Here is a 16,138-nt window from a genome sequence, read left to right on the forward strand (position 1 = left end):
GCTCATTCTACAAGTTCCAGCTCTGCTGACACCCCTTTTAAACCTTTACACCCAGTTCAGCATTATTCATTCTCTTCTTTCCTTCTATAGCACATTTTGAAAAATATAACGCTATTGTAGCATCTACCACAACCTGATATATGATGCCCTCCTTTCTCTGAAAGTAGGAATTGACTCTACTCATTCCAGTGTTGCCAGCACTTGTACAGTGCTTGCACTGAGTTCATAAATACTTGCGGAATGAAACTGATAGAATTGCTTTGGCCTAGGTCAGAAATAATGTGGACAGAAGCTAAGGCTGTACAATGGAAATGGAAAGGACCTAGAACATGATTTTCAGTAATTAACTGATTTGTTTTTCCTTTTGCATTTTTCTTTGTGGGGAAGTTTGGAGGGACACTGAGCATCATCAGATGGCATGGGAATCTGCCACATGGTTAATCAAGCCCTTCCTATAGAAAAGCTGGATGGTGGAGGGTGGCCATGGGTCAAGACCCAACTCAGTTACTTATAAATCCTAGGACATTTCACTTAACCTCTTTAAAATTCAATTTCCTCATCACTAAATTTGGGACTAATACTTTAACCGGAACATTGTTGTAAAGATTAAAAACTTAACATCAAAGGAAGAACTCTGAAAACATAACAGTTAATAAAAACTCCCATTTAATAACTATACATTACCAATATGGTAACACATTATAAAATGGTTAAAACTACAAGATGGGTTAGACACATCTGTGCTTGAAAACCTGCATCACCCTTTTCCAGCTATATGGCCTCAGGCACGTTAACTAAAAAAGCTCTAAGCTTTATTCTTCTAAAAGGGGTTGAATTATTTTTAAAAAAATGAGTGAATGTTAAGTGCCTAAGTAGCATATAATGCTAAATAAATGTGAGATATAAAGGTAAAAAATCAGCCTCCTGGTGAGTAAAAGAGGTTAAATATATAAAATGATTATTTCAATGTCTAGCACATAATAAATCCTCAACAAATATTAGCTATAATAAACATATGTAATACATAGATATAAAGTACATAAGTATAAAATATATTTGAAATATAAAAGAAATTCTAGTGATTGCTTTGTCTTCTTCCCTTTTTCTTTTTTTAATACCAGTACCAGTAATTCATGATGGTAAAAGGTCTACAAAACTCAGCAGGAGACAGGCATAACCTATTATTAATAGAGTTGGGTTGAGTTCATATCTTATGAAAAAAACAGTATATACAAAATCCCAGAATGACTAAACCTGAATGTGAAAAAAATAAACACAAGTCTCATTGCTCACAGATATCTTTAACATAGACATATTATATACATATCATGCTTCATCTATGGTTTTTCTCCAGAGAAACACATTATCATCTGCAGTTATGTAGTCAATTTACAAGAACCTCTGTAAACAGGTGTCAAGATACAGTGACACTGTATATTTAACAAAAATCCTTAATGTCTTAAAATAAAAATAAAGTGTACAGTCTGGCCTGTAACTTTTAATTTTGTTGACAGAAGAGTTAATGATTGAATATTTGATAATAAAAACCTATAATAAAAACATGTACAAAATTACTACATATGAAAATAAGCATATATTGACTGTCAAGTAATAATGAATATAAAAGGAAAAAAGATGGGAAAATATAAAGTAATAATTGACTTTATAACTTCTCTTTTAGCAAAATTTGTATTATTACTTTTCTAATTATATAAATAATAATGTGCATTATAAAATATTAGTAAAAATACATGGTATCTAGGGGGAAAAAAACCTTTATGGTTTCTGACCACCCCTGGGAAAACCACTGTTATCTTTTGATATATTTTTTATTAAAAATTTTGTCTCTGATTTGTTACATTATTTTTAATAGTGTTCTTTGAAAGAAAAATGACTTTGTGAAGGGAACAACCCTCAATCTCAGGCTCGATTAATTTGTAGTCAGCATAGGTTAGTGAGCCTAGTAAATGTGGAAAATGCAGTGATTATATCAGTCACAGAGACCTACATTTGATGATGGCCTAGTTCATGTACCTCTGCAAGGCTGTAGTCAATTTATAATTACAATCATAAGTTTTCATTAAGTTGAGTCAGTAAGTGACAATTTTTAATGGTTGGACTGGTATGGGGGACTCCACCCGTGAAGTCCCCAGATTCACCACAGATGGAAGAATGGTCCCAGACACCTTTTTCCTGTCAAGAAAAGAAGAAGGTGATTCTCTCTAGTGGGGAATGCCCCAAGCCCCGCCCCCGTGCCCCCCCTGCCTCATTCAGTGGCTTTTATTGAGAGGGTTAAGGGGGGAATAGGTAGCAGGAATGGAATGTATAGGTAATCTCCTTACATTAGTATGTTAATGTTTATAGAGAATAGGTGATGTATTGAAGAAGAAAAATGGCAGGAAACACACCAAATTGCTTGGTTCCAAGATGAGTGTAAACATAATGACACCAAATTGTTTAGAGTCAGGGTCCATGAATAACGTAAATTTCCTTCCCAGCATGAGCCAGTTATTTGGTGTGAGAATAACAGAGCTTGAGGGAGAAACAAAGCATGCTTCAAGGAGTGTAATTTACTTCTAGGCCTGAGTTTCCCCGGGGGCCCTTGGAGCTATTATCAGGTCCTGCCTATCAACCGCATTACCAGTTTTCTGGACAAGACTAACTGAGCCGCTCCCAGGCCCTCGCTTGCACAGGACTGTAGTCCCCAATACCCCTCAAAGCGGCTCCCAACAGACTGGGAGCAGGAAAGAAAGGAGATTTTGGAGGAGAAGAAAGTATTTTAGGGGATTACAGACAAAAAGCTAATAATTGCATCAGTTTTTGTAGAAAGCAACAATGCTGGCATTTTTTCAAGGTTTGTATTATTAAACAGTTGTAAAGGCCAGTAGTGTTTGCCATTGTGTACTAATGCTCATATGGGCCTTGTATAAAGACAATTTCACTTAATAATCATACATGTTTATACTCACATAAAGTGTGTAGGTGTGTATAAGTGTTCGTATAAAGTTTTGAAGAAAATTTAAAGAAACAGTTTGGTGTAATTAATCTCAGGTAAAGGGTAAGTTCAGAAAGTTTCAGAATGTAAAAACTTACACAGCATATAGAAATGAAATAGGAGAGTCATGTTTCTTTGCCACTATCTAAGTTGGACTACTTTCTGCCTGAAATGAAGCAATGGTATAAACGAGGCTGTTCTCTTAGCTCCTAACAACAAAAAGTTTAGAGCAGAAAGAAAAACTTAGAGCCAAGTTTTACAGTAATACTTAGAAATTACACTAAGATCATTGGGTTACTAACTGCATATTTACCTGTTCTTTTAGCATGGCTGTGGGAACTTTGTCCGCGTAATTCAGGCTTTCAACCGCACTCATTTGTATGTTTGTGGGAGTGGTGCTTTCAGCCCAGTCTGTACTTATTTGAACAGAGGGAGAAGGTCAGAGGTAAGTGTAACTTTTTTTTCATTCTTAGTTTTGGTTAGTGTCAATGATTACTAAAAACTGCATTTTAGAGTAATAACTTAGAAATATCATCAATAGTCATAAAATAGTTACAAGCCCTGTAAACACAAAATATATTACATTTTGTCTGTGTCTGTCAAGTTACTTAAAATACAGCCTTTTTCTTTTAATTATATATATATAATTATGTATAATATTCAGAAAGGAAAAACTGCAAAAAATGAAGGAAAATGATATGGTTTCATAATTAATGAGAATGCAAGGTGTTTATAATATTTACTGTAAAATATAGAAATATTATACTATACATGCACTTTCTCAATCTATTTTAAATAATTTCTTATTTATGCTTCAAACTTGTAAACTTTTATGAGATACACACTTGTAAGAGATGTATAAAAGAGGTTGCCAAGTGCCTACTGAATGAAACTATGTAATTAATAAAACATACTTTTATTTTAGACTAACAGCAGTCTACTAGCCTTATTCAAGATATTTTAGCCTTATTTTTACATTGGTTAAAATGATTTAAGGTTCTATGAACAACAGTATCTTTTAACACTAAATATATAGCTAACGTATAGTCAACCAAATGGCTGTTTCAACCTCATCTGTGATATTTAAGACTGTGTTTATCCCTCTTTACAATTATTCACTAAGGAAACTATTAATTAGCCCAAAAGAGTCTTTCCTCTTTCTGTTAGTCAAACATGTTGCTTTACTTAATGTATTTTAAAAACTGAATTCTTTCAAAATATCTGGCTTGATTTATGCAACAAATCTAGAAAATAAAGGTCTAAAATAATGTTTAAATCCAATTTTACAGATTAGAATTAAAAAAATTAAATATTGCTACTATATACCTTAAGTTTCTTTTCCTTTAACAAAAATTAATCTACTTTAGTATGAATATTATAGAACAATCTCTCTATATTCCTTTATTATTAATTTTTTCATACATGTAATTTATACATATATAACTTCTGGTGAGTAAAAAGTCACTTAAAAATAACTGAGTAATTATAATTTGACCCCATATTGAGACAATTTCTAAGATAATATGAAATATTAAAATTCTTAAAGAAACATAAAGCTATGCTTCTTGGAAGAGTACAGTTGGCTGCATTGAGCTTGTCATTAGAACCACATGCCTGTGATCAATTGATTAAATAAACTACTGCCCCAGACGTCTGCAGTCTGTCAGACACTCTGCTGAAGACTGTGCAGTCACTGCACAGGCCAACAATAGCATAGCAGTTTGCAGAACACTGATTTCAAATGAAATCATTTTCCCATGTACAAATCGCCCACTATGCAATTCAAGACTTAATTGGAAAGTCAGTCAAAAAATAATAATCTCCTTTGGAAAACCAGCATGGAATAAATGTTAATAACTTTACCAAAAATGAACTACTTTAGCCTCACTTCAAAAGATATATTTCAAAGGGGATGCATTTGCATTAATTAATCTCTGTAAAGAATATATGAATATTTTAAGATTAAATTTAAGTCTTTAAAAAGAGGTTAAGAATTTTGAGCTTTATAATGCTTTCTTCGGTAGGTCAAAGGATTTTATCATACTATTATATTTATATACATATCTGTAGTAAATATAAAATGCAGCTTTATCCAACATCTAATGTATGTATTTTCTTTAGAATAAAAGGTCCCTGAGCATAAAATTACCACATGATGCAGACAGTTGTAGTTTGAAAGAATTTCCCTTCTTATTCATCACTAACATTATATTTTGTAATGACAAGAAGTAGTAGTTACTGCTAACATCCTGTGTTATTACTAAGATATGTCATTTTTCATGTATTTGAAACTGGTTTGAAAGTGAACCAGGTTAGAGTGGAATACTCATTAAATATTCAGCTTTATTTCTGTGACACTACGCACCACCTTTTGTCTACCTGTTAAATTGAAATTCATTGGTTTTCAGAGAACTGTTTTATAGGCGTACTTTACATTTGGAACAACACATACTTTCATTAAACCCTGTTACTTTTTCATTATTTAGTGAGACTGATTCAGAGCCTTTCCCAGAGCTTTTCAACTATCTGCATCCAAAGAGGCTACAATCCTTGCTACATCAGTTCCTAACCATATGGTTTTTTTCTTTTTTCCACTATCTTTGTTCTCTGTCTTCTCATCCTAGAAAAAGGCAAAGCAATGAACATAAATAATGATTTAAAATAAGAAATAAAACATCAATCCAAAACAAGTATTGGAGTATTATCACATGTTATTTCTGGCCGATTTTATCAGATGTGTCCATAACGTCAGTTCCAACAATTGAATACCATTTAAGCCCCTGACCCTGTCACTCGTCAAGCAGATAACCTCACCTTTGACTGACCAAGAATATCATAGAAAACCAAGAATATTACAGGCATCCAAATTATTCCTTGTACTTTTGAAGTAAATTAGTCACCAAACTTTTCTGTTTATGCATCTTTGTAGCTTTCCTCTTGTCAGAAGAGTTGTACATTTTCCTTATCAATCAAGTTCTTAGATTAGTAATATTTGTTACTCTGTTTTATATCATCATTCCTTTTCCCTTGCATTTACATTTTTTTCTATTGAAAAATAGGATTATATTTTCTTTGCTTAAATTGTTATCTTGAATCCGTAACTTTTTTTAGACTCTTGTCCTCTCTTTCTCTTTACTTATACACAAACCGTCCAGACTGGTAGGCTGTACTTTCCAATCAATAACGAAATTGACTCCCCTAATCAGCATTCTTTCTCCTAAACCAATCTATAACATGTTGGTCATGCCTTCTATTTTTCAATGCCTTTATCAATGTATATAACCATCAAACATTTCTCTATGCCTTCTTTCCTGATTTTTCATCACCGGTTCTCTTTCTGGTCCTATTATTTTTTTCCTATTGATTCAAACTACAAATATGCATTAATTTAATAAGAATAATGGCAGAAACAAAATCATGTCAGAACTTGTTAGCTACTTTTAAGATCTTGGTCTTTCTGCTATCAAAGAAGAAGCACCCGTAACAATCTTTTTCTTTTTTTAATTTTTAAATCATTTGTATTTTTCAATTACATTTGATATACATTATTATATTAATTTAGGGTGTTTAGTGATTAGACATTATATAACTAAGTGATCATCCCAATTATCTCACACCCATCTAATGCTATAGGTATTAGAATATTATTGTCTATATTCCTTATGCTGTACTTTAGATCCCCATGACTATTCTGTAACAACCAACTTGTACTTCTTAATCTCTTCAAGTTTTTCATCCATCCCCTGAACCTCCCTTCCATCTGGCAAACTTATATGCTTATTTTGTTTTTTAGATTCAATGGTTGATAGATGTGTATTTGCCATTTTATTGTTTGGATTTATCTTTTCTTCTCCCTCTGCTTCTCTTTCTCCTTCTTCTTCTTCTCAAAGAAGACCCTTTAAGGTTTTATATTATACTGGTTTGATGGTAATTAACTCCTTTAACTTTTTCTTATCTGGGAAGCTTTTTATCTGTCCTTTGATCATAAATTATAGCTTTTCTAGGTACAGTAATCTTGGTTGTAGGCCTTGCTTTTCATCACTTTGAATACTCCTTGTCCCTTCTGGCCTGCAAAGTTTCTGTTGAGAAAACAGCTGACAGTCTTATGAGAGCTCTCTTCTACTCAACTAACCACTTTTCTCTTGCTTTTCTAAAAAATCTCTCTTTGTCTTTAACTTTTAGCATTTTCATTATAATGTGCCTTGGTGTGGGCCTCTTTGGGTTCATCTTGTTTGGTACTCTATGTGATTCCTAGATTTGTATGTCTGTTTTCTTCAGAAGGTTAGGAAGTGTTTGCATCATTATTTTTTCAAATATGTCTTCAATTTCTTGTTCTCTCTCTCTCCTCTTTCCAGTACCTCTATGATGCAAATGTTGGTGTGCTTAAAGTTGTCTCAGAAGCTCCTTAACTATCCGTAGTTTTTTATACTCTTTTTTCTGTTCTGATTGGGTGTTTTCTGCTTCCTTATCTTCCAAATTGCTGATTTGATTCTCAGCTTCATGTAGTCTTCTTTTGATTCCCTGTAAATTATTCTTTATTTCAGTTAGAGTATCTTCCATTTCTGACTGGTCCTTTCTGATTCCATTGATGTTCTCACTCAGTTCATTGGGCATCTTTATAACCAGTGTTTTAACCTCTGCATCTAGTAAATCGCTTGTCTTCATATTTGGCCCATGTTTAGTTCCTTTCCTGGAGTTTTGTTCTGTTCTTTTTATTTGGGACATGTTTCTTTGTCTCCTTATTTTGGCAGTCTCCCTGTGTTTGTTTCTATGTATGAGTATTAGGTAGAGCTGCTACATCTCCCTGGCATGGTAGCATGGCCTAATGTAGTAGGTGTTCTGTAAGGTCCAGTGCCACTGACTGTCTAATCACCCAAGCTGGGTACTGGAGGTATGGCCCTGTGTATGCCCTCCTCTTGTAGTTGAGTCTTGACTGCTATTGGTCTTTCAAGGTGAGGGATTTGCCCCCAGGCAAATCCCTACAAGGACTGGCTTTTACCACCAACTACCAACTTCTGACTGCCATGGAGGATCAGTTGTGCAGAAGCACACCCTGCAGGATTTACTTCAGTGGTGCTCTAGTGTCCACTGAGTTCGCCCCTTGAGTATGTTGCTTATAGAGGTGGTTGGATAATGGTGCTTCAAAATTGTCTAAAGCAGTCCATGCGGTGCACTGGCTCTGGAGCCTCCCAGTGGTGTAGGCCAAGGTCAGCCACAGCTGTGTTCTGTCTAGGGCCACCCAGCATGACCTACAAAGCAATCTGCAAATGGCTACTACTTGCACTGGGTGTGGAGATGCCCAGGCAAGGCCAAGCTGTGAACCAAGACCAACTGCTGCTAGTACCAGGTCTGTGGCCTCATATCAGAAGTTGTGGGGCATGTTAAGGCCAGATACTGCTTGTTTGGGAGATTTTAGGAAAATCTGAAGCATGAGCCAAGACAGGCCCTTGGAAAATCCACTGAAAACAGCTTGGGTGGGCCTAAAAGTTGGGAGGGGCCGAGCCTCAGGGAATCACCAGGGCGGGGCAGTGTGAGCCTTGTTGATGCAGTCTCAGATGTGGTGCCTGCCTGCTGGCTCTGTAGGGGGGAGGCCTCATCAAAGGACCACTTTCCTCTGCCAGCACTTCTGCTGGGGAGAAAGCTGCCCTCCCGCTCTTGCCTTGATGCCAGACAACTCAGTTTCCACCTGTGTGTCACTGGTGGCTTTCAAGCTGCTGCCCCAGTGCTGGAGGTCAGAGGGAGTGAGTCTGAGTAAGTCCATGTGTGGGCTTGTTAAGAGGAACTGCCTGGGACTCTAGAAGCCCTTTGTTTCTCTCAGCCTCAATCTCCTCTGGTATTTTTAGCCAGAAGTTATGGGGACATCTCTTCCTGGCACTGGAACCCTGGGCTGGAGGGCCTGGTGTGGGGTTGGGACCCCTTGCTCCTCAGAGGAAAGCTCTGGAGCTGAGATCTCTCTCCTAATTTTTATCTGCCACACATGGGAACGGGACCAACGGGTTCCTCATCTCTGCATCCCCTAACAGTCCGAATGTGGCTTCTTTAACTTCCTAGTTGTAGGACTTTTGTTCAGCTAGATTCCAGGAGATTCTGAATGATGGTTGTTCTGTAGTTTAGTTGTAATTTTGATGTGGCTGTGGGAGGATGCAAGTACTGTTTACCTCATGCCTGGAGCAGTCTTAAGCTGAAAATGTCTTGAACAGAATTGTCACTTGCTTATGTTACAAATAATTCAGGGTGGGGAGTACTTAGGAGGCCTGTGGTGAGATAAAGTTAGAGAATTGATATAGTAGGCCAGCAAAGGGATTGTTACACTCAGGTGGTAGCAATGAAGACAAGAGAATTAGGCACAAAGTGTACAATAATATAGCTGATATTGGTGGGTTTCGCCAAGGAAAAAGAAATATAGATGTTGACAATGCTGTTGCTTATTTTTTGATTGTTTATTTGTTACTTTTGGTCTCTTTACTTAATAGTTGCCCTGAACTGAGATGTGACACAATAAAGAGAACCATGTTTGAGGTTAAGATTATGAGCCTTGGTTTGGTTTTGATGAATCTGAGATTCTGTTGAAATATATAAGTTGAAATATCAAGTAGGCAGTTGAATAAAAATTTGGCTATATAAATGTTTGAGTCATTGGTTTATAAGAGCAGCTGAAGCCCAAACAAAGAGTGGGGTGAATCATGCAAGGAGAGTGTAGTGTGAAAAGAGGAGTGACTGTAACTGACATGAGGATCTTCTGAATTTAATGTCCAGAGGGAGAAAAAGGGACCTCAAGCAGTACTAAAAAGAAACAGCCAGAGAAGTAGAGTGATAAACAAGAGTGTGTTGATTCTGGGAATAAAAACACGTCATTTTAAAAAAAATATAAGTGAGACACCCATCTATAATACGACTGAGAATCCAAGTAATAATCAGGTTTAAAAAATAAACACTGAATTGTGTAGCATGACTGTGACTAAGAATCTTATCAAAAAGGGTTTCATTAGACCAATTGTGGTTGAAAGCCCAAATAAAGTGGATTGAGAAGAAAGTAAAAAATCAGGTAACGATGGTGAGTATATGCAATTCTTTAAGAAATGTGACTCTGACAGAGAGAAATATGTAGGAGCTGAAGGGATTGTTTAGATGATGCTATAAAAGATCCAGTTAACAAGATCAAAGAAAGAGAAGGGATAATGGAAATAATATATATTGCCTAAGAAGACTGGATGAGTTCCAAAGAATTGCTGGCCTCAGAATAAGATAATTAGTTTCTCTTATATATTAATGGATATATTAGTGAATATATGTATTCATGGGTTTCGTAATTTTTTTAAAGATTTTTATTTATTTTATTTTTAGACTGAAGGAAGGGAGGGAGAAAGAGAGGGTGAGAAACATCAATGTGTGGTTGCCTCTCACACACCCCCTACTGTGGACCTGGCCGGCAACCCAGGCATGTGCCCTGGCTGGGAATCCAACCAGTGACCCTTTGCTTCACAGTCTGGTGCTCAATCCACTGAGCCACACCAGCCTGGGCTAGGTTTGGTAATTTAAAGTTGAATACCTGTCATTGAGGGGTTTCACTTTCTGAGCAATGTGGTTGTGAATCATATGAACTGAGAATGAGTTAGGAGATTTGACTGAAGTAGCAATGGTTTGAAATTATTAATAAAAGAACCAGTTGATAGGAGTGTCCCTGAAAGGCTGCTGAGAGCACAGGGGGTCCATTTTGGGGTTGTAATCACAAATCTATACTATGTTGAATCTACTCTGTTGGATCACCTGCTGCTAAGAAGTTTGGAAGCAAATATGGAGAATGTATATAGACATGTCCTTTAAGGTTGTGGATGCCATGAAAAAAAATCACAGATTCAAGGAATTTTAATATTTTTTTCAAAAAAATTTTGAAATGATAAATTATGAAATCTAAACTGGTTGATAAAGAAGAGAAAAGGCTGATGAAATGGGGGAAAAAAGAGTTCTTGGGAGATGAGTTTGGAGAATTGTTGCAGGGTGCTTGAATTAGTGATGTTCGAGGGGACCACACCCCTTGCCGGTCATGACAGGGTCTGGCCATTACAACCGCATGAGTACAAGGATGCTGTGCCGTGACAGAGGCCAGGCAGGGCGCAAGGGGTAGCTACACAATCTCACCAATTCCTGCAATGCCAGTTCACTTTTTTCGTCAAATCTATGTACGTCTCTGACTAAAGAATCACAAACAGGCTTACTATTGTTATTGTTTTTCCTCAAGTTTCTCATTATGTATTTAGTGTAATCATTATATAAATGATGGTTTTTTGGAAACCAGATGTAGCTAGGAGCCAGGAGACTCAACTGCAGAGCTAATTCACTGAAGAGGATCATGTCGCAGGATGTTTCCAGCCTAGAGGACTGTGATTCTTTCCAAGCTCTATGCATTTCTCTTGCCTCAGGGATGTTCTGCCAATATATCAAACTCAATATCACAAAAATGAACTAGTTTTATTTTCTTGAAGGATTCAAAACTTCAGAATCATCTTTGTTTTTGTCATCTTCCTGAACTTTATCCAATTTGTAATTGAATGCCAAGCTCTGTTTATCTTCACTTTACAAATTCTTTTGTATCCTTACTGCTCTTACAATGACCACTGAGATTGGTACGTCAGTTTACTATTATCTAATTCTTAGACTATTGCAATTGAAAACAAATCTGTTTTCTTGAATCCATTGTCTGTTTTTATAACTGACATTCTCAGTCTTCCTAAAGCACAAGGTAAGGCCCAATCTTTTTAAAGAGGCATTTTGATCCTTTCATTTGCATACCCAAAAATATTGAGGCTGCTTTTGAAAAACCTTAGCTTGAGAGTGAAGGACCTTCATTATCTAATGCAACCAAAAAAACTGATAATTTTTTTCTTAGAGTTTAAGTAGTAGCGTTTACTAACTTACATAAGAAAAAGATAAATATTCCAACAAAACATTCCCTCTCAAGGGTACACAGATTATCATATTTCAAATTGAACCCATGGTCCTCAGTCCCTGGGCTTCTGTAGTCCCATTCAATGCTTAACACTTCTTTTAAGCACCATCTATTGGACTCTACATTTTATGTATTTATTGTCTTTGTATTTTATACTTACTATTTATATTCTTTATAAGTATATTATAAATTACTTGAAGGAAAAGATATTTGTCTATTTTGTGTACTGTATCCCTAATGTATTGTCAGTGCCTGGGATAGAGTAGATGCTCAATATATTTTTGTTAAATAAATGAGTAAATAAAACATTTTTATCTAAATTATGGATTACTGTATTTAATATAATACTTTATATAACAAAATTAAATGGTGACAAAATTTTGTATTTAAAATGTCTTGATTATTTTGGAAATATTATAATCCTGTACACATTGTTCTTCCGTAGACAGTTTTCTGCTTTTGGTCAATTTTCAGCTTATTCCGATTTACAATAATTCTTGATTTCCAAGTGTTTTTTAATAACGTTTATTTGAGGAAAACTTACTGGATCAGGTTTACGGGGATGTAGAAGGATAAGAATTTGATGTGCTATGTTAACTTGAAACTTACAAATGGATTCATCTGTAGGATAAGAAAGTCTTAATATAGTAAACTGGGAAGGCACATGCAACCGAGGGAAAAGCTTATTATTTATGATAATGCATATTTTTTACTATAAAAATAATTGATTAACTAAGTCTAAAGCTATTTATTATTACTACCTTTTAACTTTTTTCTACAATAAAGGACCAAGTTTTCATGATTGACTCCAAGTGTGAATCTGGAAAAGGACGCTGCTCTTTCAACCCTAATGTGAACACAGTATCTGTTATGATCAGTAAGTGGAAAATAAAAGGAGGAGGAAATAAAATAAAAAAAGAAATCAAGGAAAAATAATTTCTGGCATAGTATGCTCATTTAGATAATTGCATTAAGAAATGTATGTGTTGAGAAATGGAGATTTAATTTCTCATTTTTGAGAGTGTTTATGATAAGCGCGTATTTTTTCTTCTAATATGACAGAGCTGTCATTCCTAAAGCAAGTCAACAATTTACAAAAAAGCATGTGTATGTATATATATTATTACATATTATACAGCAATTTTCAATGTTTTCTGTAGTATTTTTCTAGTATTAAATATACCCACTTTTCCTCATGTTTTAATGATCTTTTACAAATGGTGTTACTCTAATGAAAGGCTAACAAATTACACGTGTTACCCAAATATATTCTCTGTGGATTGTTAAGCTGCTATACTAAAAAGAGAGGTGATGGTAAAGTCACTTTTTCATTTCCTCATTTTCCATAAAATATATCAGCTAAGAAGCAGGCCCAATTGCTTGCTGCTACATACATTGATGAATCAATGTCTTTGAGTCTCAAACATTGAATGCCTTTCTATAATTCACTTAAATGACATTCTCTTTTGGTTAATTAAGACAGTTTAGAATATTTTTGGTTTAACATGAGTTGACTGTGGCGATGAATCTGGAATTCCAGCATCAACTCTACAGTAGATGCTTTTCCCTTTTTGCTTTCTGTGTGTGTTGCCAATGGTAAAATTACGTCATTTGACAATAGAACAGGTGGCAAAATAATTTTTGTGGTCAAAATGCTTAGCTTTGATTCATTTAAAGAGGCAGCCAATCCATCTTTCTTTCTTATATCTGGAAACTAAATTAAAACAGGTACATCCAGCTTTGACTAAAATGTATCCCTGGAAGTTATCCAATTAATTATTTCCATATGTTCATTCAAATTAAGCAAGGAGGAAATGAAAGTATATCATTAGGACCAAAAATATTAGAAGCCTTTGAAATTACAAGATATCCAAATATGTCTGATACAGAGTCTTTTCAGACAAGATTTTTAAAAATTATAGGAGCAGTATCTTAAAAAGTCTTTTCTTCAATAGGAATGAAATTTTATTCACCTTTAGAAATTCTATTAAATATAAATACATGAATAGATCTATAGATATTACTAGTTTAATATATAGAGTTTTCATTTATTTGAAGTTAAATGCTTTGAAAATAAACTTCAAAGGTCAGTTACACTAATACTGTAGTTTTATCTCATCAAATATTGTTTAGAACAATAAAGGTTACAACAAAGCATTATTAATCTTACTGTTAAACTACGATAGAAAATTGGATTTTTTTTAACAAAATTGAATTTAGTTATTGGCTTTCATTTTTGAAGGAGAGGAGTCTTCAATTCCTGTGCTCATGTTCCTAAGCTACCTTTTAATATATTGATTAACATTATAGTTTATACTATCACTGAAAGTCACTAAATGATTTTGCTTAACTTAAAAACTGAAACCAAAATGAGCAGGAAGCTGTATAAGCCTGTATTTATCATTTTATTTGTTCTTGATTATCCTCTATGATGATCTCCAATAGCATTTCCAATATTGCAGAGTAGATTTGTTTAGTTATCATACTTTGTTATATAGTTCCTTATCATTTCTGTTCAATTGCAATCCACTAAACACAGTTTAGTTCAAATATTTCTATTAAAGTGCCAAGAAACATTGGGAATTTGAATTCCAATTTTCACAATGCAGTTGTAGCATATAACCAAATGGGCAAGTTTAGGTTTTTTTGCTATTTTTAGTCATTGTTGTAGTACAACAAAAAGTCAGATATATCTTTTAAAGAACCTGTCATAAATCCCATGAGATTTTTCTGGTTAGTGAAACTACAATTGAAAAGTAAAATATTTTTGGATTAAAGTTAAAAGGCACAACTTTATCTTTGCATACGTCCTACTTTGATAAATACCCTACCCTCAAAATTCTTCCCCAAGTGATATTAATTAAAAATTTCATATACAAAATAAAACAGACACTTTATTATTCCCAATTACTGATCATTTAAGACAGGAAATGAAGACGGACATGCGGACTTTTGTAATGTTTTAAGATATAACTAATAAGGTGGTGTGTAACGGGATTAGAATCAGCCCTCTCCGCCATACACCATCTTCCAGTACCCTGTATTTTTCCCTACCTAGATACAGATATAGTAACTGTGCTAATCAGTCTGTTGAATAACAGTATTTTATAACCTACTGTTCTGGATAATTGGGTAGAGCAAAAGTGTGAAATAATTACAAAGCTATCTCAATTTAACAACAATGTATCTATAGAATACTTGTATAGATGCTTACAAATATTCACAGAATTTTAGAGCGGTTAAACTGCTCAAAATATTTTCATGCACATTTTTGTTACCTCCCCATAATCTGTTCCCATGGGGTTTAGACCCCTACTAGGAAGCACAACTGGGTGATACAATTCCTGCCTACCCCCTTGCTAACTGGTAGGGGTTCAGTTCATGACCTGATGAACACATATTAAAACATTCCATTCTCCAGTCTAGCCTGAGCCAGTTGGTATTGTTAATAAACAGTGAGCTTAGAGTGCTTCATAATGTTCCAGCCCTGCCAAAATGACCAGAGTCTGAAAGTAGCCAGGGAGTAATTCTAGAACATTAGCAAGAGAACACAGCTGCGTGGTGGTTCAGTGGGACAGACCTGATAAATTTTATTTTTTTAAACAGATATTAAACTACTACTTTATTCTCAAGGGTCACACATACCATTCAATAGTTATTATTTTTACTAGCATAAAAGTTAATATGGATAAACTAAAGGTTAAATGTTATGTATATATAGATTAAAATGTTTTTGCCATCAATAATGATAATTTAATTTAATTATAAAATATCTTTTCTTGTCTCTACATCCTAATTCTACATACATAAAAAATGGCTTAACCATTAAGTATTAATGGTTAATGAGCCAAAACATACATAACATAATATATTAACATAATTAATTAATAATATATTATGTTATTATTAACATAATTAACATTATGTTAACATTAACATAATATATTATTAACATAATGTTAATATATTGTTTTGTAAATGAAAATATGGCACTTTATTTACTTTATAGAAACCTTCTAGCATGGAAAATCAAAATGTGTACCTTTAATGATGAAATTATATCATTAATAGTATTTTAAAATTTTTAATATTGCCTCCATGCCATTAATAATAATGATAACTATCATTTTCAATTTATTTAGTAAAATTATATAATTTTTAATATGTGGTGAGAACTTGTGAGTTTATAATTCAAT

At 34.3% G+C, this 16,138-nt stretch overlaps 1 protein-coding gene across 1 annotated transcript in view; it reads left to right on the forward strand.

The window, feature by feature from the left end:
- The window catches only part of SEMA3C (semaphorin 3C), a 165,864-nt gene that overhangs the window by 89,940 nt on the left and 59,786 nt on the right, over window positions 1-16,138 (forward strand). Inside the window, exons 5-6 of the mRNA XM_054564390.1 lie at window positions 3,321-3,440; window positions 12,729-12,819. Coding sequence (XP_054420365.1) covers window positions 3,321-3,440; window positions 12,729-12,819 — 211 coding nt within the window. The remainder of the gene's footprint in view (window positions 1-3,320; window positions 3,441-12,728; window positions 12,820-16,138) is intronic.

Source organism: Pteronotus mesoamericanus, unplaced genomic scaffold (assembly GCF_021234165.1).
Source record: "Pteronotus mesoamericanus isolate MK-2021 breed Mesoamerican mustached bat unplaced genomic scaffold, CSHL_Meso_final scaffold_85, whole genome shotgun sequence".
Taxonomy (NCBI): Eukaryota; Metazoa; Chordata; class Mammalia; order Chiroptera; family Mormoopidae; genus Pteronotus; species Pteronotus mesoamericanus.